General features: G+C 40.4%; 3 protein-coding genes across 3 annotated transcripts; 1 reads left to right on the top strand and 2 right to left on the bottom strand.

Annotated features, from left to right (window-relative positions):
• Positions 1-4,359: 4,359 nt before the first annotated feature.
• Positions 4,360-6,190, bottom strand: LOC119547208 (phenoloxidase-activating factor 2). The gene is made up of 2 exons (XM_037853956.1): positions 5,944-6,190; positions 4,360-5,544 (listed from the first exon to the last, which is right to left on the bottom strand). The coding sequence occupies exons 1-2, from the start codon at positions 6,157-6,159 to the stop codon at positions 4,690-4,692; spliced, it is 1,071 nt and encodes a 356-aa protein (XP_037709884.1). The 5' UTR covers positions 6,160-6,190; the 3' UTR covers positions 4,360-4,689.
• Positions 6,191-14,549: 8,359 nt separating this feature from the next.
• Positions 14,550-17,285, bottom strand: LOC119547768 (ribosomal RNA processing protein 1 homolog). Its single transcript, XM_037854777.1, has one exon. It carries the CDS (start codon positions 17,198-17,200, stop codon positions 15,110-15,112), a length of 2,091 nt encoding a protein of 696 aa, XP_037710705.1. The 5' UTR covers positions 17,201-17,285; the 3' UTR covers positions 14,550-15,109.
• A 257-nt stretch (positions 17,286-17,542) lies between these two features.
• On the top strand, positions 17,543-18,503 carry LOC119546945 (glutaredoxin 3). The gene is made up of 3 exons (XM_037853585.1): positions 17,543-17,844; positions 17,904-18,166; positions 18,226-18,503. Exons 1-3 carry the CDS (start codon positions 17,635-17,637, stop codon positions 18,401-18,403), a joined length of 651 nt encoding a protein of 216 aa, XP_037709513.1. The 5' UTR covers positions 17,543-17,634; the 3' UTR covers positions 18,404-18,503.
• The last annotated feature ends 95 nt before the right edge of the window (positions 18,504-18,598 follow it).

Here is an 18,598-nt window from a genome sequence, read left to right as displayed (position 1 = left end):
TATGAAGACATACAGGTAATTGTGTAAGTTGCCAAATAACAAGAGTAAACAAAGAGATGGAAATACAGGAGCTCAAGTATTTGGCAATAAATACGAACCACTAAGAAAACCCCAACTCATGGCAAACACTCGAGAACATCCGCTGCTGCACCTCAAGTGAGATTAAATAAAACTGCAAGAAAATTGAAATGAAAATTCGGCAAGGCAAACACAAATTCGAGACAAGTTATAGCAGCATCTATGAGATACTCTCCCCCGCTTATCCGTTGCCCTCCTCGGTAGCCGAAAATATTTCATTTATACAGATAGAACCCACTTACATATATTTGCTGGCAACTGGGAGCTGGGAACTTCCACGTCGAAGTGCCGCTGTGGCAGCTTAAGTTACTACCAGGCCAGGCCATCTCCATCTCCATCTCAGCTCCCACCGATATTGCCCAGGCATAGGCAACTTAACTTTGATGAGTTTGCAAAGTAACATTCCGGGGAAAGGGTGGATTCGCAATAAGGAGTGGCGGACTTACCTTATCCACCGTCTTGAATGCCGTGTGCGGTCGGGTGTGCTTAAAATTATGATTAAAATAACGAAAAGGATGGGTTCACCTTAGTTTTGGCTGTTCTGAGGCAGCCAAAGGAATGTATTAACATGGTTCCGAAAACTAATAAAGCGATTAAGGAACACACATTTATGAAAGGGAAATCCCTCAAGATTACTCTTTAATGTACATTTTTAAGCCTCTTTATCGAATTGAAAATTTTTCGCACTATATTTATAATTATCTTTTTGAAAGGACAATAATTTAGTTAAATATCGAATTAGTTTTAAGCCTTAAGATCTGAAAAAAATCTTCGTATTTCTTAAAATATAAAGGTAGAGTTTGCTTTCAAAGCAATCTAAAATAATATTTAACACATTGCTTTTATTATTTCCGATTTACCGATTTATTGTAACTATATTCTGTTTAAAAATCACAATATAACCTGCGAAATGTTTATACTAATTTTTGGATCTGATTCAGATCTTCTGAGCTAAATATATTATGTAGATAGCTAGAATCCCAGTTTTATGCCCCAAGCAACTAGCAATAGCAATGGATTTTTATCCAACCACCAAGTTGGATATCCGTGGAGAAGACAACGTAGCATGCTTCCAGGCATTTTATTAATTTCACTTCATTTTGATGCTCTCTCGTTATCCTGGGCAGAGGACGAGGATGAGGACAATGATGTCTGGAAATGGCTTGCAGCACTGCGGGCGCACATCTGCCGGATGCGCGGGTTGTTTGGTAATTTCCTTAACGGAAGTGCATGCAGTTGCAGGACCATAATAGGAGGAAAGGAACCATCCCTGTCCTGGCTGGGCTGTCGGCCGGAGTTCGAAGGAAGTTGGCTGGTCAGTGTATGTCGGATTGTCAGCCCTGTTCCTGCAGGCGAGTGTGCTTGAAAAATGTGTGTGGCTGAAAATTTGCTACACAAATTTCCGCAGCAATAAAAGACCAAGAGCATTGAACGCTTTCCAAGGCCAATTTTCAATTGATTAAGCACTTTCGTGGTCGGCACAAAACCACAAAAGCCTGGAGCATAGTCCAATCTTGGACACTAATCGATGGCTATGAAAATGTAAAACAAATTTAGAAGTGCGGGATCTCCCAGTAAAGTTATAATGCAACTTTTGAAGCACCTATAATAATCAAACAATTATTTTGACTTATTAACTTTAATTTCAGAATAATCGTGATATTAAAGTTAAGATTGTTTAAGGTTTATTTTATGGTAAGCATTTCAAATACAGGTCAAATTTATAAAATTTCTTTAATTTATTTGGAATAGGCCTGTAACTATAAGATTTCATAGAAGCCTATTAAAATATTCTCTGAACTACATCTACCCAAATCGAGAAGATTATAATAATGATAAATTATGTATGATTACTGGGACATCCTAGAAATAATTCCTTACAAGTTAAAACCAAGTTTCAATAAAGCATGTGCAGTTATCGCAACCTAGAGCCACCACCTCTCATTAAAAGTTTTAGTTTTTGAAGTAAGTATTATTGCGCTGACCGATTGTCGAGTGCAAGGGCTCAACTAGCCCAGCCCATTAAGTTCAGGATGAATCTGAATCGGAAGCACAATTAGGCTGAGTGCCAGGGGCGTGGGCCGTGCGAAGTGCCACAAAAATTCACCCTAAATTAGAGAACGGGAAGGGGAAAACCATCAAATGCAGAGACCGCAAGTCTGAGACGATTCCGACATAAATTCAATAGAACGATGGCAATAAGTGCATTAGCAGCATATTTCACAGATTGGCAGACACGTCGCTAGATGTGGTTCCCGTGGCCGGCGGAGGAACCAGCCAAGCACACCAGACCGGACCAAAACCACCCAGACGATGGCCAAGACCAAGCAGTAAGCCACAAATTGCATGAGATCATAAATATTTCAAGCATAAAGTACAAAATATGCAAAAGTTTCCTATTTTCCTTTAACGTTCTGTTCGCTTTGGCTATTGCCGTTTCCATTGCCAATGCCACTGCAGTTGGATGCAGTGCTGCCCATTTGTCCATTTTATTCCGAAAAATGTCATACACTCTGTCTTCAAAGCTGACTAATAGTGTAGATTATCTCAGCAAATTATACAATATTAGTAGAATACTTTTTAACACTATTATTAAAAATAAAAACGGATTTATATTAAATAAGCGAAAATAAATAAAAATGTACATGTATAAGTTGGGACCTGAACATAACCTTAAAGTTATGAATAGTTATTTTTAAAAACTACCCAAAACCTTGAAGTAATATTAATATTTTTGACCCTCTGAATGTCAATCACTCACTAAAAATTATTTATATAAATAATTATTTAGTTATGTAAATCAGAAAATAAAGAACAATTTGTTTTTTGAAAATTCGCAAAAAATATATAAACACAAGATAACGATAAAAAAACTATAGTATTTTTAAGAATAGTTGCTTTTTTAAATAGTTGCTGGCATCACTGGTTGCTGCTGGCTGTTGGCTATTGCAGTTGGCCAGATACGAAGGACGTCAAACGGAGTAAGAAAAATATATTGCTAAATTCTCGCACAGGAAACGGCAGCAGGAGCAGGAGCAGCAGCAACAGCCAGCGGGTGGACAGGACAGGACCCTTCCGTAGTCCCTATTCTGCAGTCCTGCGTCCTCCATCCTCCATCCTCTATCCGCCATTCAAGTCCAGTGTCCGTTGTCCGGCACGTGCACTACGCCAAAATGGCAAACGGAAGTTCAAAAGAGCAAAGAGCATGTAACGATATTTCGGTTCTTCTTTCTGCTTTTCCGAGTCGTATGGCCGTGCGATTGCGGGCAACAAATTTGCAATAAGCAATTTTTCAATTTTCAATTTAGGCACCAAGGCAGCGGGTGGACCAGGATATGCAAAACAGCGGGCACATATCGCCCAGCCATAACTCAACGCGAGTTGCCAAAATCCGAATCTGCAAAAAGGACAAACGGGAGCTCTGACCCAAGCCGTCAGTCAGGCGCAAAGCGCTATTAATTAACAGCGATTCTGTCCTGGCGATAAATTAGGCCCATCGAAGTTGATTCGGATAGGCAAACTAAAATAGTTAGGTTATTTAATTAAGATACCAAAGCTTATTTATTTTTTATTCGCCATCGTTGGCCAATCACCAGGGCAGCCAGAAGAAGCCACATAATAAATGCCACATATGGATAAGCGGATGCGGCCTCCTCTTCAGTCAGCTCCGAATTTTTCAGGACAAACACAAAGTTCCTGTAGTTCTCCTCGCACTTTGTGCAGCCATTGAAGTCCACAGCCACAAAGTCATCCTCGTAAGGCTCCTCCCTGGAGATTATTTTTGCATTGGCTGGAGGAAGACAGAAGCCCATCAGCAGGAAAAGAAGTGGGGAGCCCATGGGATGTCAAGCCAGGTGTGTCCATCCACACAACTGAACTGACAAACCTTCTCCAGGGCCTTTTATAGGCAAGTGCAGCGAAGGGTTTGAAATTACAGACTCGAGAATTAACCAGGTGGTCTGGCGAATTCCTAGATTTCCACCTAAACGAAATAGGTTTCTGGTAAACAATAAGTTAAGTAAATATACAGTGGAAGAAATCATTGTAAAATCTAATTTAAAAAAATTTTAATTAAAAAATATATGCTCATCTGATTTTATTTTTAACAGTTAATTTTAGGAGATTTATAAAAAAAAGACTAGTGGATCAAATCCATAATTAGATTAGTTTCTAAAAAATCGTAAATTAAATTTTAATACAATTTTATAATTTGAATATGTGTAAATGAATTTTTTTGGATAGAGTAACAAAAACAAATGTAAATATCTTTTTTGGAATACTTTTTTGAATTAGAAGTCTTAATCTTGTCTTACAACATTGTATTTTTTCAATTTTGTCTTTCAAAATATTTTTTCCACCAAATAGCGCTAAAGCACGAACTGCAATTAAATTTAAACTGACAAACTGATTTTACAACTGAACTTAATTTCACTTAAGCCTTTAAGATATTGGAACTGGTCGGTATTAAAAAATATCTTAATATATTATAAATATTAAAAATATTTTTGAGCAAAATTAAATTTGGATGTAAAATCAGTTCTCTGTAATAAGAACTAACGTAAAACAAAGACGAGTCTTCAAACATGTACTGTTTATTTGTCGGGGATTGCTTTACACCATGTACTGCCGTATATCGAGATCGCGTTCCCTCAGCTTCAGATCGATCCACTGGCGGTACAACTTGACGTTCGTGTAAATACCGAGGAACTGTGGGCCGTCGCAGCGGGCTGTCCTGGTCAAGAGACCGGCCAAGTGGAACCGATCGTCGTGGCCGGAGAGAGGACACATCAGGGGCACTCCGGTCATGTCCACGTCGCCGCAGACGAAGTCACCCTTATCGCCGCCAGCGCAGAGCAGGCTATCGTTGTGGGCGTGGCGTCGCCCCAAAAAGGACAATCGCAACTTGGTCCTGCACTGATCGGGTGGCAGGACATAGAGGGTCCATCGCTTAGGCAGGATCGCTGAGGCCCCAAAGTCACCTCTCTGCCAACCGGACACATAGCACTGACTATAATTGTAGGCCATGTGCGGGGGCGGCAGGCAGATGGGCTGCACATTGGGGGCCAGTTGAAAGGGTTTATCCTTGTCCACCAGCAGGATCGCCATGTTGTTGGCCATCGGCATTTGCGTGTAGTTGGGATGCACCAATGACTCAACCACCGATCTAGCCTGGTGTGGCTGTGGTTCCAACTCCACGGCAGCATCCCATTCCCCGGCCACCACGCGAAGCTTCCCGGCTTCTTGGACATTCTGGACACAGTGAGCTGTGGTTATCACGGCCAGCGGAGTGATGAGTGCCCCACTGCAGAGATACGCATCCGCCCCGTAGACCGCCACCAGCCAGGGAAACTCACCGAACTTGGCCTCCTGCTGCTTGTAGCCCAACGGCCGGAGATAGTACCAGAGATCATGGCGACCTCCACATGGACAGTTGGCCGCCTCCTGAGGGAGTCCCGGTGTCGAGAGCTATTGGTAACCAAGCATTATTTTAATTAATTAATTAAATTAAATTCATCTATAAAATAAGGGCTTGAAAAACTTGTACTGAAAAAACGTAACAAAGGTAGATTTTTTATTATTAACGGTTTGTAAAGAGAATACAGTTTTCCGCAAACTATCAACTAAAGGATAAACGATTTTTTTCCAATAAAAGGGATGGCTTTTTTGACGGACCAAAATTACAACTAAAATAATAATTGAATGTGGTCGTCATTGCAAACGTCAACTGGGTAAAAATAATCCTTTAGGGATTAAATAAAACAAAGAGAGTCAACGAAATCGGAATTGATTTTGTTATGAGATTCAGTAAACAGTATTGGATTTCTTCTATTTCTTTCTATTGTTTTTTTTCAGCACTGTACTCACTATATCTTGGGTATTACAGCACTTTTCCATATAGTGGCAGTTCTCATCCAAAGTCGTCCGACTGCGATCCGGGTAGAATTTTCCGTCCACCGTTAGACCCTCGTTGCACTGTTCATACGGCACACATTGCTTTTCAGGTGCACAGTTCTGGAATGCCGATATCGAGGGCCTTAAGGAGCCCAGCAGACATAGCACCATAATATAATCGAGCCACATATCCGCGAATTCCGTCCCGGAACAGTTTCCGTGCACTTGAACTGCGCAACTGGCCGACCGCTGGTTTTTATAGCCTCGCCGAAGTTCAAACCGTACACCCCGATTTGATTGGGTAAAAAATAGATTGCGATCCATTAAAGAGCTAAAAATAGTCGTCAATGCGCTGGGAAAAAGGGGCTGGACCTGGAGCAATCAAATAAATGCTTCAGGCAACAATGCACTCAGAAAAAAATAGGAATTACATTTTGAAATGTTTACAACGTGTTCTATAATGTTTATGGTAACCAAAGGTTTTTTGTTCCAATCCATTGCCTATAATCCCATTAAACTAACATATTAAAAGGAATTTATGGAATAAAACCCCAAGATTTATTACACAGAACTGAAGTCTGTAAGGATAGTTTTTAAAATACAAGTATTACTAAGATTATATGAACTGGGAAATTATTTAATTTCAGAAAATGTTTTAAAAATAGTATATTTTCTTATGATTAAAAGGTTCAAGCCTTGAATGACAAGCTCTGCTTACAGACCTTCAACAAACGTGTCTGCTGGAAGGGGTAACCAGTTAAGGTGAATTTCTAAAATACAAGTATCATTATGACAAATAGAACTGGGAAGTTATTTCATTTTGTAATGTAACTCAGAAAATGTTTTAAAAATAGTTTATTTACTTAGGATTATTCGGTTGAATGACTTGCTCTGCTTAAAGATCTCCAACAAACTTGTCGGCTGGAAAGGGTAACCAATTACCCAGATGTACTTGTATCTGGCACTTTCCTCAGTCTGCCGACTATTCCACGTATCCATATCTATTACCGAGCATTCAAATAAATCGTCCAGGGGGCCAAAAGAGGGGGAGGATGCGGATCAGCTGTGCAGTGCTTCAAGTTTGTGCGTCATATCTTAATGTACAATCGTCGCCTAAGTGCACGTAAATTGAATAAAATTTCGACAAGTTTTAATACACAAGACATGCATACAACACAGCACTCGGAGGAAAATGAGGTGGTGACAAGACAGGTTGGCTTTTTCCGGGGGGAAATAGTTTCCCAGCCGTTCGATAGACACACAATTCAAGTGAAGTGCTAGTGCTGAGTGTAGTTGGACATACACACACGTATTTGTTGCACCGACTTGTTTGGCTGGGATTTACGCAACTTAAACAGATTGTCAACAGGAATTGTGAGGGATGAGATCGAATCGAGTGAAGTGGGCTGGAGGACGGGGACACCAATACCAGGAGGACAAAACATGCGTCAAATGTGTAGAAAGTTAACGTGTCCTGTGCCTGCTGGTCCTGTGTGAAACTTAATTTGTTCAATCGTGTTGCAACACTTCTGAACAGATGTTATCCTCGAGGAAATGAATTCTGTTATTGTTGCTGGCCATCCACTTTAAACAGATTTATGAACATGTCACACCTCCTCCATCCGCCACCAATTCCCCTCTGCGGTGCCCAATATTCAATTATTATGAAAATTTATTATTCAACCAATTGCGTTGGACGGATCGGAAGTTCATTTTGCATGGGTGGGATCAAAACTGTTTGTGAATTGTGTTGTGCGTCCGTATGAATATCTTTTAATACACATCAACCGCAAAATGACATAACCTAAAGAGTTTTTTATTCAACTTACAATGGCATTCAAATGTAGAACACACTTGCAAATTGAAATTGAATGAAATAGACTTAAGCGTTAATGAAGACTAAATAGATATATTCAGAGAAGATGTGGGTATGTATTTTATCATTTGAAGAAAAGTATAAAATAAACTAATTGATTTGAGTTATAAATCTAACTGAGACTTCATTACTAGATAAAATAAATGCAGTATCAAAGAATTTAACATTTTTAGCATTTTTAACATTTGAGCAACTCTTATCTCATTGTCAGTCAAATGTAAACGCATTTGAGCACTTCCTTTGAGTAAGTAAGTTGAGCTCTTTTATTTCAAAACTCAAATTGCATGCAAATCGCTCTCTTAAATGCAATTTCTTTAACTCAACTGCAAGTTGAGTGAAAATGTACAGACTGTTAACTGCAAACTCAAGAGAAAAAGGACTCACTTAGGGAACATTGAGTGCAATCGACCGAGCTAAATAAACTTAAAATTAATCCAGGGACTGTAAATTGCACTTACTTGAGTCCTTTATTTTAAAGTAAACTGCAATATGTATTACTTAACGACAAAAATAACGCAGATTTTAGGCTCGTCCCTCTGATATCTTTATTTTTACTTGTTTGCAAAGTGCATAAATATCAGCAACATTTATAAGCAAAGAGTCAAAATCTACCCAATAGGCAAGTCCAAGTTCTGTAACTTTAATTAATTAATGTTAATATTTGATCGATTGGTAAACATATTAAGATTTGTCGAAGTTATGAAATAAAAAAATTTGTGTATCTTATTCTTATTGTGACCCTTTTAACTCCGTTATAGCTCCAAGTTAAAAGAAAAAAATTTTTGTCTTTGTATAACGGAAAAGAAAAAAAATTCGACGAAAATACGACCTTCAGATCTGGGTTACTCAATTTGAAGATTTTGACTGAAAAGAAATACAAACATTTTTAAAATTTTAAATGCTTAAGTAAAAGAGCTAGAAAGGCAAAGTATAATTGATTCAAATTAATTACATTTAACAATTACTAATAAAGCAAGCTTTTATTGCCTTCAAAAAATGGGAAACGACTGTTTTTTAAACCATAATGTTTATGCACCTAAACACATAATATTTTAAGGTCCTCGACAAGACAACAATTGTTTTAATATTATCTAAAAATAAAAGATGAAGCTTATTAAACTTGTTATACCCTTGCAGAAGGTATTATATTTTGGTCTGAAGTTTGTAATGCAGTGAAGGAGGCGTTTTCGTATTAACAGGAATTTTTGAAAATCGATAAATACCCTTTCTAAATTTTTTCTAATTTGACACGCTTTGTCAAAATCGTACGGCTAAACAGCTAATTGAATTGCAGCGTGCCGAATGGTAACAATTATGAAAGTGCATTTATTTAGTGGATCGGTTCATTTATTTTCGTCACAAAAGTTGATATCAGAACTTTTGTTTGTTGAAGGTGTGATCGTCACTAGATTTTAACTCGTTAAGAGGAGTTTCTGTTTGATACCGGAAGTTTTTTAATTTAAAAATCAATCATACAAGGTGAGTTCCAAAGTAAACAGGACTTTTTGAATCTAGCGCCCTCTATATGTCAACTGGTGCGTTAGAATCTGCTATCCTTTATCGGCTTCCAGTAAAAATTTCATGACATTTCATCTATTGGAAGTGAGGTTATTGCGTTTTAAGTGTCAGTATGTTTTTGTCATCGGTGCGAAAATGAGCTTCGAACAAAGAGCCAACATTAAATTTTGTTTTAAAATAGGTAAAACTTTTACCGAAACGTTTCAATTGATGAAACAAGTTAATGGCGATGATTGCCTATCCCGTAGCAGAATGCACAAGTGGCTTCAACGTTTTCAAAGTGGTCGTGAGGACATAAATGACGGACGAACCGAAACCCAAAAAATCGCGCCTGGAGAAGTCAAAAGTGAAGACAGTGCTGATTTGTTTTTATGATTCCAAGGGTATTGTCCACAAAGAATTTGTTCCACCCGGCCAAAACGTTAATGCGGAATTCTACCTTGGAGTTTTGAAGTGTTTGGTGCACCGTATTCGACGTGTTCGGCCCGAATATCGCGAAGATGGAAGTTGGCGTTTGTTCCACGATAATGCGCCGTCTCATCGATCGACGCTTGTGTCCGACTATTTGACCAAAAATCACATTTTAACCATCAACCACTCACCGTATTCACCTGATATGGCACGGTGCGACTTCTACCTTTTCGGAAAAATTCATTTTCCGATGAAAGGAAAGCGTTATGCAGACGTAGAGGCCATTCAAAAGGCTTGCACCGGCATACTGGCGGCCATACCGGGCAACGAGCTAAAACACTCGTTCGACATGCTTTTGGACCGTGCAAAACGCTGTATTAAAGCAGAAGGAGACTATTTTCAGTGTTTGCAATTACTACTCCGTAGCAGCGAGATGAATACAAATACTGCTATGCTATTGCTATCGCTTCCTTTTTGACGAGAGCCGTAGCAGAGCCATAGCAGGACAACGAGAAAGTATGTGCTCTGCTCTGGTAGCAGTTTTGTCGCTTGAGAAACTGTAGCAATAGCGGTAGCAGAAAATAAAGTTCTGTGCTCTGTGTAGCAGTAACGGTAGCAACAAATTGGTAGCGAGACGAGAGCAGAGCACATGCTATTTTTTCATGTGCTACGGCTCTCGCTTGTGTTAGCTTTTTTTATTTTCTGCACCTTTCTTATGGACCGATTTTCTTTTACTTGTCGCTTTGCCAGAATGAGAAAGAAAATATTTTCTGTCAGAATAAAGTGGTTTGAAATAAGAAAATAAATAATATTATTTTATTCAAAAACAAAAAATCAAAATAAAAAACTTATATTCATTCACAGTATTCAGATTAAATCAAAATTAAAAATTAAAAGTCACAGTATTCAAATTAATGTCTTAACTAAATGTTAATTAAATATAAAAAAGTAAAAAGGAATAAGATCTTATGCATTTAAAAACACGAATCACCCCTCTTCTTCTTCGTCTTCAAATAAACTTAAATTGTCAATGGCACTATCCAAGTGAGGTGAATTAAGCCGGACAAGAAGAATATTTTCTAATGTTTCGTGACTTAATCGACTTCGGTTATCCGACAACACCAATTTTAAAGACGAAAACGCCCGCTCTATTGTTACCTACAAATATTAAGAAATTTAAACACATGTTAATACATTTTTTGTTTAAAATTAAGTTATAATTCTTTGTTGAGTTGGTGGTATAGCAAAACATATTTTGCTTAGGGCATAAAGCTCTGGATCGCTTAATTTCCTTACTTTCCAGAAATTTAAAACATTCTCACTAGATTTCATATACGGCAATTTCAACGATTCAATCTTTCCATGGACATCTGTTGACTCATTTGGAACAATGTTAGCACTTAAAAAGTCGTCCAAAAGATCGAAATTATTTGCTTCATGTACAGTATCCGAAGCCATTGAATTATTTGATGATACTAAATTTGAAATGGGGCTGTGGATTTTAATTTGTGCCCACAATTTCTTTAGAAAATGAATTGCTCTTTCCTTTTGTGAGCCGTCCAGGATATGATGAAATCTTGGGTCCAGGTATAAGCAAGCGTCGAAGCCAACATTTGATACTAGTTTTTTTGTTCTTACTTCCATACTTTCAAGAAGCGTCTCTCCAATCGTATAAAGAATTGATTCTTTACCTAAAGCGCTGGTTGCTAAAATCTGTTTCGTTGACAACTTGCAAACCAGCCACAGAGCATAAAAATTCCCATAGTGCAATTGTTCTTGTTGAAACTGCACTATAGTTTTTTGCAGAGGAGCCATAATTGTAACGTAGGAGTCCATGAACTCCCATAACTCTTCATTTACAACGAAATAGTCGTCTTTTGATTTATTTTCAACAGTTTCAATAGGGCCTAAAATAGCTTTCGCTTTATTGAGTAGGTCAATCATATTATATGTTGATCCCCATCTAGTTGGACAATCCAATTAAGGTAATTTATAATTTTTTAGCTCAAAAAAATTACGGTAACCGTTTGATTGCTTCCGAATGTGTTTGGTAAAATTGCGGCAGGTTAACAAATACTCTCTTATACTTGCATTTTTTGTTACATCAAGTGCACAAAGCTGTCCAGTGTGTGCTGCACATCGACATATTTGTATTTCACCCACATACATATTTTCTGTTTTTTCGAAAAGGTCGACTTGCTTCGTGTACTCAATGTTCTCTTCAATACAGACTTCGTCAATATCATCATCGCTCATATGCATTTCTGATAAAATTTTCGAAGTTTTTATCATATTGGCCCCATTATCCGATGTAATTGATACAATTTGGGTCAGGGCTATTTCGTATTTGTCTAAAACAGCTATAATTTCTCTAGCGAGATTTTGGGATGTACTTGAACCTGCTCCTTTGAGTTCCACCATTCCAAGAATTCGCGATTTTATTTCTTGCTTGCTGACGAATTGAGCACTGATGCCGAATATATTTCGATCAAGCCGCGTGGCACTATCTATTTTTAAAGAAAGCAGTCGATTTTTACATTATTGTTGTATTTCAAGTCAAACATTCGCTGCTACCTGTTTTAAAACAGACTTGCACTTGCTTCCGTTCAAAATAATGTTTTTTCCGCTTTTTTCGTTAAGACCTTGACATATGGGATCAATTATGTTGCGCATATTAGTTGAGTTTAGCACATGGAACGGAATGCTGTCTTCAGTGACAAGACCAATGTATGACCGGATTAAATTTTTTTTATTGATTTTAACTTTAATTACTTGAGGTTTCACGGTTTTTTTAGTCTGCATGCAACCAGAATCATTTTCTTGCTGCTCAGGTCGGATGTCATGCAATTGTAAATGTTTCTTTAAATTAAAAACACGGTCGTTTTTTATAACTCGGAAACATGTTTTGCATTTAACGTGGTCGGAATCTATCTCGTCGTAATATTTTAAAATGTTGATACTTTTCTTTGCCGGTGTCATGCTTACGCAGTCAATCAAAACTCAAAAGTGCCAAATTATTCTCTTTAAGCAACAAAGTGACGAGTAAAAGAAAATCGGTCCATAAGAAAGGTGCAGAAAATAAAAAAAGCAAACACAAGCGAGAGCCGTAGCACATGAAAAAATAGCATGTGCTCTGCTCTCGTCTCGCTACCAATTTGTTGCTACCGTTACTGCTACACAGAGCACAGAACTTTATTTTCTGCTACCGCTATTGCTACAGTTTCTCAAGCGACAAAACTGCTACCAGAGCAGAGCACATACTTTCTCGTTGTCCTGCTATGGCTCTGCTACGGCTCTCGTCAAAAAGGAAGCGATAGCAATAGCAAAACGAAATACTACGAGAGTAGCGTAGCTTTTCAAACGCTGATTCCTTGATTCCGCACAAACAAAATTCAATGTTTTGCTTAAAGTTTAAACCAAAATCTTTTTTAGAATTAAAAAAAAAAACTAAAGACTTTTGCCCATAATTTTTAAACGATATTATTTAGACAAATCGAAACGTCCTCAAAGTTAGCTTTAAAATTACTCATACGACATATGTTCCAGCCAGAACATTTTTCGAAAAAATTGATTTCCCACCCCCAACTTTGTCAACATTCTAAGCTCAGTCATGGACTTACCATCTAGGAGATCCGTATTATCTAGTGTCCTCTATAGGACTAGATTTTCCGGAAAAACTTTGTTACAAAGCGCCAAAGATGTAACACAAATGCTAGTTACCATTTGGAGTCAAAGGGGTATTCCAGTCCGGCTCACCATCGTATTATTAGGATTATTTTAGCCTAAAAAAAAAGTTAATATAAAAGGAGAGCCTTCTTGGTCCTTCCTCATTATAATAAAATAAATAAAATTATTTGCGAAATGTTTTAAATGACTTATTATGCAACTCGAGGATTTTAATCCTTATTGTAAGTATTTTCAAAAATTAAATCCAATTCGATCTTGTACGACCATGTAAATTCTGGTTTTAGCGACTAGAAAAGTTGTTCAATTTTTAAAGCTTTTAAAGTAGTTCGGAAAGGTGACAAACGATTTAAGAAATAAAACCAAGTCAAGGCCACCCTTATAAAAATAATAATATTTGCAAAATATCTTTTGGTATACATTAATTACCTCAAAGCGCACCGTATAGGCGGGTGAGAGTAGGACCTTAAAATTTTCCATGCAAATGTGGACCGCCCTAGAGTACACAGTATTTCAATACACCTTTCCAACGACATATAGCACAAGCTTTAGAAATTCAAAAGTTACGGGCGTACGCAATTTAGCTATTTATAGCTGTTTTCCCGCCAAACTAGCGAGTTTTTCCAAAGGTGGTAGAACTAAAGTTTCTTATATTAAGTTGTAACATCATCTTATATTTCCAGGACCCTTAAATTACGTTTTAGGATTAACTGAAAAACGAAAAAAAATTTTCATTTTGAGAAGTCCCCCAAAAATCTTGTTTAATTTTTGAACGGATTTCAACAAAAAAAGTTTCATATGACGCTTTTTTGAAATAAAAATACAACTGGAGTAATGATCTTGTGCATGTATCCCAATACAACAGATAAAATTTACTAACTTTTCACTTTTACACTTTCACCGCTCTTTCTCCCAAACCAATTGATTTTTGTAAAGTCTTGGTATGCAAACCTGTATGTCTTTGCGTCCACAGTGATAGTAGTTGCCTTCGCACACCCTCCTGGTGCGCTTCGTCCACAGTGAAAACACTCTTAAAGATCCAGCTGTATTTCCCGCCAGAGTAAGCAAATTTTGTTTTTATTTCATTTTACATATACTACGTTTGCTTTTATTTCAATATCAACTCAGAGGATAGCTTGAACATAAAATGGCCTACAAGCAATAGTACTTTAAGTCGTAATTGTAACTACTAAAAGGTTAAGGGGTTACATTTAGTACATGTCTTATGCGGATCTTATTTGGGTGGAAATTAATAGACTTTTCAAGTTGTTTAGTCGTACCAGCTTACAATGCGGGAAAATTTCAACTATTTTGGAAAATTGAAATTTGAAAAGCACAGTTATGCGTTCTGAACTAAACAATGGTCTTAACAATTTAAAATAGCAAAATATCGAATGGAAGCTTTATCAATAATATATTAACGTGTTATAAAACCAGCATAAGTCATGTCTATGGTGGATGTGCTACCTTAATCTCCGAAGCCATGTCAGGAAGTGGGATGGTTTTTGATGTGAAAGCGGTCCCTCTTCGTCGGGTGACATTTACAGGAGAGCTAGATTGCAATCCTTTTGGGGTTATACCATTAGAGCACCAAGACCATTAATGTTCCTGATCCTGTTCCGTTCCCAGTCGTTTACACTGTACTCAACGTCACAGCGTGTCGTTGAACAGCCGCTTGGCCCCCTTGAAATTAGGATGAATCGGACCCGGTAGCACATGCGGCTTAAGGGCACTCTTGCCGGGCAGACGATCCGCGTCGTAGGGCAGCTGTGGTGACAGCTTCAGCTGGCGGTAGTAGTCGCTCTTGGGATAGGAGCAGTTGCTCTTGGTCATTATGCGCACTCGCTTGGCGCTTCCCGGTTGTGGAGTTGCAAATTGCAGTCGCGCAACCTGCTTGGGCGTCGATTTCTGCAGCTTGCTGTTGGCCTGCTTCAGTTGTACTTTTCGCGAGGGAACAAAGATTTCCTGCTCACCGGCCTCCAAAGGGGCTTCCCAGCCGTTTGTTGGCTGAGGGGTAGCGGTGGTGGCTTCATCGTCACCAGCAGTCTCGGTTTTGGATGTGGACTTGGGCTGCTCCTCCTTCTTAGGCGTAGGCTGCTCCTCTTTCTTCGGGTTGGTCTGCTCTTCCTTGGACTTGGGCTGCTCTACTTTCTTTGTCTTTGACTGTTCTTCCTTTTGTGCCTTTGGCGTAGGCTGCTCCTCTTTTTTGGGCTTGGCGTTCTCCTTCTTGGGCTTAGGCTGCCCTTCCTTCTTCGACTGCTCGTCTTTTTTCGGCTTGGGCGTGTCATCCTTTTTAGCTTTCTTTGCCTTGGGCTTGGCTTCCTCTTTGCCATCTTCTGTTGCATCCGACTCCTTAACGTCCTCGACCACCCAGGCGTTGTTTATGCTTGAACGCACCTTTGCATTGTGTTTCGCCTTCTTCTGCAACTCCGGAGGCAGAGCCTTGCCAATGATCTCATCGTAGTTGTGCTCGTCCACCTCTTCAAAGTTTATAGACTGCAGTAGACGCTTGCGCTTGGACTTGTTGAGCTTCTTTAGTTTCCTACCAGTACCGAAAACCTCATCCTCCAACTCATCGATGGCGGCCACCTTTTGTTCCACCATTTCCGACAGTGTTTGGCCCTCCACCTTAGGCATTGTGCGAACGCCGAGAGGAAACTCTCCGCCCTTGTAGGTCTCAAAGATCTGGATAAGCTTGCGCAGACCCTTACGACGCTTGCTGTTGAAATCGTTGGTACGAAGCTGTGTCTGCAGTTCGTCCAGGACGCAATCGGCGTTGAGCGGCAGCTCTGGCATGTGCACATCTACGTTACCCGCCCGGGGATCCAGGGATGTGGCCCGAGGAGGCTCCTCCTCGGCGTTGCCCTCATCATCCTCCTCGTCGAAGCCAGAGTCCAGTTTCTCGATGTCATCGATGGAGGCGGTGGGGAAGCCCATCAGCTTCCAGGCGTTGTACTTTTCGCTGTACTCGCGTCCCAAGTCGCTCTGGTAGAGCAGGTGATAGAGCACCCTTGTGCGGCACTGGGCCACCAACTTGGCATCGCGCTGAGTGGCCACGTAGATGACGAACGGACGCAAAAACAGGTTGACCTGGGCGGCGGTGATCTCGCCATCGGCCGCCTTGGCCAACTCCTCAAAGAACACATCCAGATAGTGCATGGTCATGCCGCGACTCTTAGGCTGCTCCGCCAGCACGGAAAGCTGCATGCTGCTGTTGAAGGCGGCGATGAGGTCCGGCGACCACTTGCTCTGCTTGAGCAGACGCAGAACGTAGCGCACCATGCGACGGGTGAGCATCAGGAACTTGTCCATGCGCCACTGGTCGATGCCAAAGTACTCCTGGCACATGGTGCGCATGAACGCACTAAAGTAGGCCAAACTGCAGGCCGTGTTGCCATCGAAGCTGTCCACCATCTGGGCCAGCTGCTCGGCCAGCTCCTCCTGGACCAGTGGCTTGTCCGACATCCACATGTTGTAGTACAAACCCTTCCAGATGCGCATGAAGTCCTCCTCAGTGAAGGGGAAGGAGCTACTAGCCCGCAGCTTGAACCACTTACGCAGCTTGCGGATCTGTCGATTCCGCTGGGCCACATCGTTGCAGGCGAGGGCACGGACGATTTTCACCTCCTGGGCTACCACCATCACCTCCTTGGCCACCTTCGGCTGGGTCGCCTCCTCATCCTCGACCTGGATTTCCGCCGCCTCGGCGCTGCGCTTGACTGGCTTCTTGCGCGTCACCATGCTCCGGCTAATTCAACTTTGGGTCGCGTTGCGAAAAATAAGTGAGCTGTGTATATTGAATACGGCCTTTGATGCACGTGTTGCCGTTACAGTGTTACCAGAAATCGATAACCTATCGGTGTTGCCAGAAATGCAAGGCGTGAGCATGGGCCTATTTTAGTTTACTTTTGATATAGTTTTTGTCGTTTATAGTGATTTAAAATATGATATGCAATTAATAAAAGTTAAAGTACTTAATTTCTTTGCTGATGCATTTTTTTAACCATTTGGCCAAATTCAAAAAAAGCCAGTTTAGCTTTATTTTAACTGCCAGCTCTGGCACTTTGCTCTCGTTTTGCAAACAGTCTGGCAACACTCTTCCCAGCTGATAATTCGGCCTGCCTTCCATAAATTTTGCTATTCAGGAGCATTAAGTTGCAAAAATCAAAGAAAACATGCCCGTGGTGAACGTGACTGCTGCCGAGGAGTACCAGAAGTACATAAATGCGGACAAGACGACCGTGGCGCTATTCGCCGCCGACTGGGCGGAGCAGTGTGGTCAGGTGAAAGACGCGCTGGAGGAGCTGTCCAAGATTACTGGCGAGAAACTGCAGTTCATCAGCCTAAATGCCGAACAATTTCCAGAGATTTCCATGAAGCATCAGGTGGGTTTGGAGCTGAGAGGGCAAAATAAAGGCACTAACTAACTTTCCGGCTCACCCAGATCGAAGCCGTGCCCACAGTGATCTTCTTCGCCAAGGGCTCCGCTGTGGACCGCGTCGACGGAGTGGACATTGCCGCCATCAGCAGCAAGTCCAAGAAGTTGGCCGAAAGTGCCAGCAGCGCGGCGGCAACGGGACAAACGCTGGAGGACCGCCTGAAGGCCCTGATCAACACGGCTCCGCTGATGATCTTCATGAAGGGCGACCGGAATGGACCGCGCTGCGGCTTCTCCAAGCAACTCATCGCTATTGTTAACGACACAAAGTATGGCGTTTGATTACATACTACTTTTTCTCTTTCTGATCAAAAATATCCCCAAACAGCTTACCATACGAAACATTTGACATCCTGAGCGATGAGGAGGTACGCCAGGGTCTGAAGACCTACTCCGACTGGCCCACCTATCCGCAGGTGTACGTCAAGGGCGAACTAATCGGCGGACTGGACATCATCAAGGAACTGCTGGCCAACAAGGAGCTCGAGGCCACGCTCAAGGGCTAATTTCATCGAACTGCGACCCACTCCTTCGACACCTCAATCCAAGAACAAACTTTTTGCTAAGTCCTTAGGCTTTTGTATAAATAAAGGATTTTTGCCAACATTTCTGTTTTTTTCTTTTAGAGGGTGTTTAACTTAACTGAATTACTTATTAATATTTTGAAATTACGATTTCCATATTTCAGTTACATATCTAGT

This window comes from Drosophila subpulchrella, chromosome 2L (assembly GCF_014743375.2).
Source record: "Drosophila subpulchrella strain 33 F10 #4 breed RU33 chromosome 2L, RU_Dsub_v1.1 Primary Assembly, whole genome shotgun sequence".
NCBI classification, from domain to species: Eukaryota; Metazoa; Arthropoda; class Insecta; order Diptera; family Drosophilidae; genus Drosophila; species Drosophila subpulchrella.
The sequence above is the reverse complement of the archived record's forward strand: the minus strand, read 5'-3'. Positions and strand labels throughout refer to the sequence as shown.

What these genes read in the sequence shown, in the direction of transcription:
- LOC119547208 (XM_037853956.1), bottom strand. Translation starts at nt 6,159, where the DNA reads ATGTGGCTCGATTATATTATGGTGCTATGTCTGCTGGGCTCCTTAAGG. An exon ending in GCTGTAATACCCAAGATATA is followed by an intron (nt 5,545 to 5,943) that starts GTGAGTACAGTG and finishes GGTTACCAATAG; the next exon opens with CTCTCGACACCGGGACTCCC.
- LOC119546945 (XM_037853585.1), top strand. Translation starts at nt 17,635, where the DNA reads ATGCCCGTGGTGAACGTGACTGCTGCCGAGGAGTACCAGAAGTACATA. An exon ending in AGATTTCCATGAAGCATCAG is followed by an intron (nt 17,845 to 17,903) that starts GTGGGTTTGGAG and finishes CGGCTCACCCAG; the next exon opens with ATCGAAGCCGTGCCCACAGT. An exon ending in GCTATTGTTAACGACACAAA is followed by an intron (nt 18,167 to 18,225) that starts GTATGGCGTTTG and finishes ATCCCCAAACAG; the next exon opens with CTTACCATACGAAACATTTG.
- LOC119547768 (XM_037854777.1), bottom strand. Translation starts at nt 17,200, where the DNA reads ATGGTGACGCGCAAGAAGCCAGTCAAGCGCAGCGCCGAGGCGGCGGAA.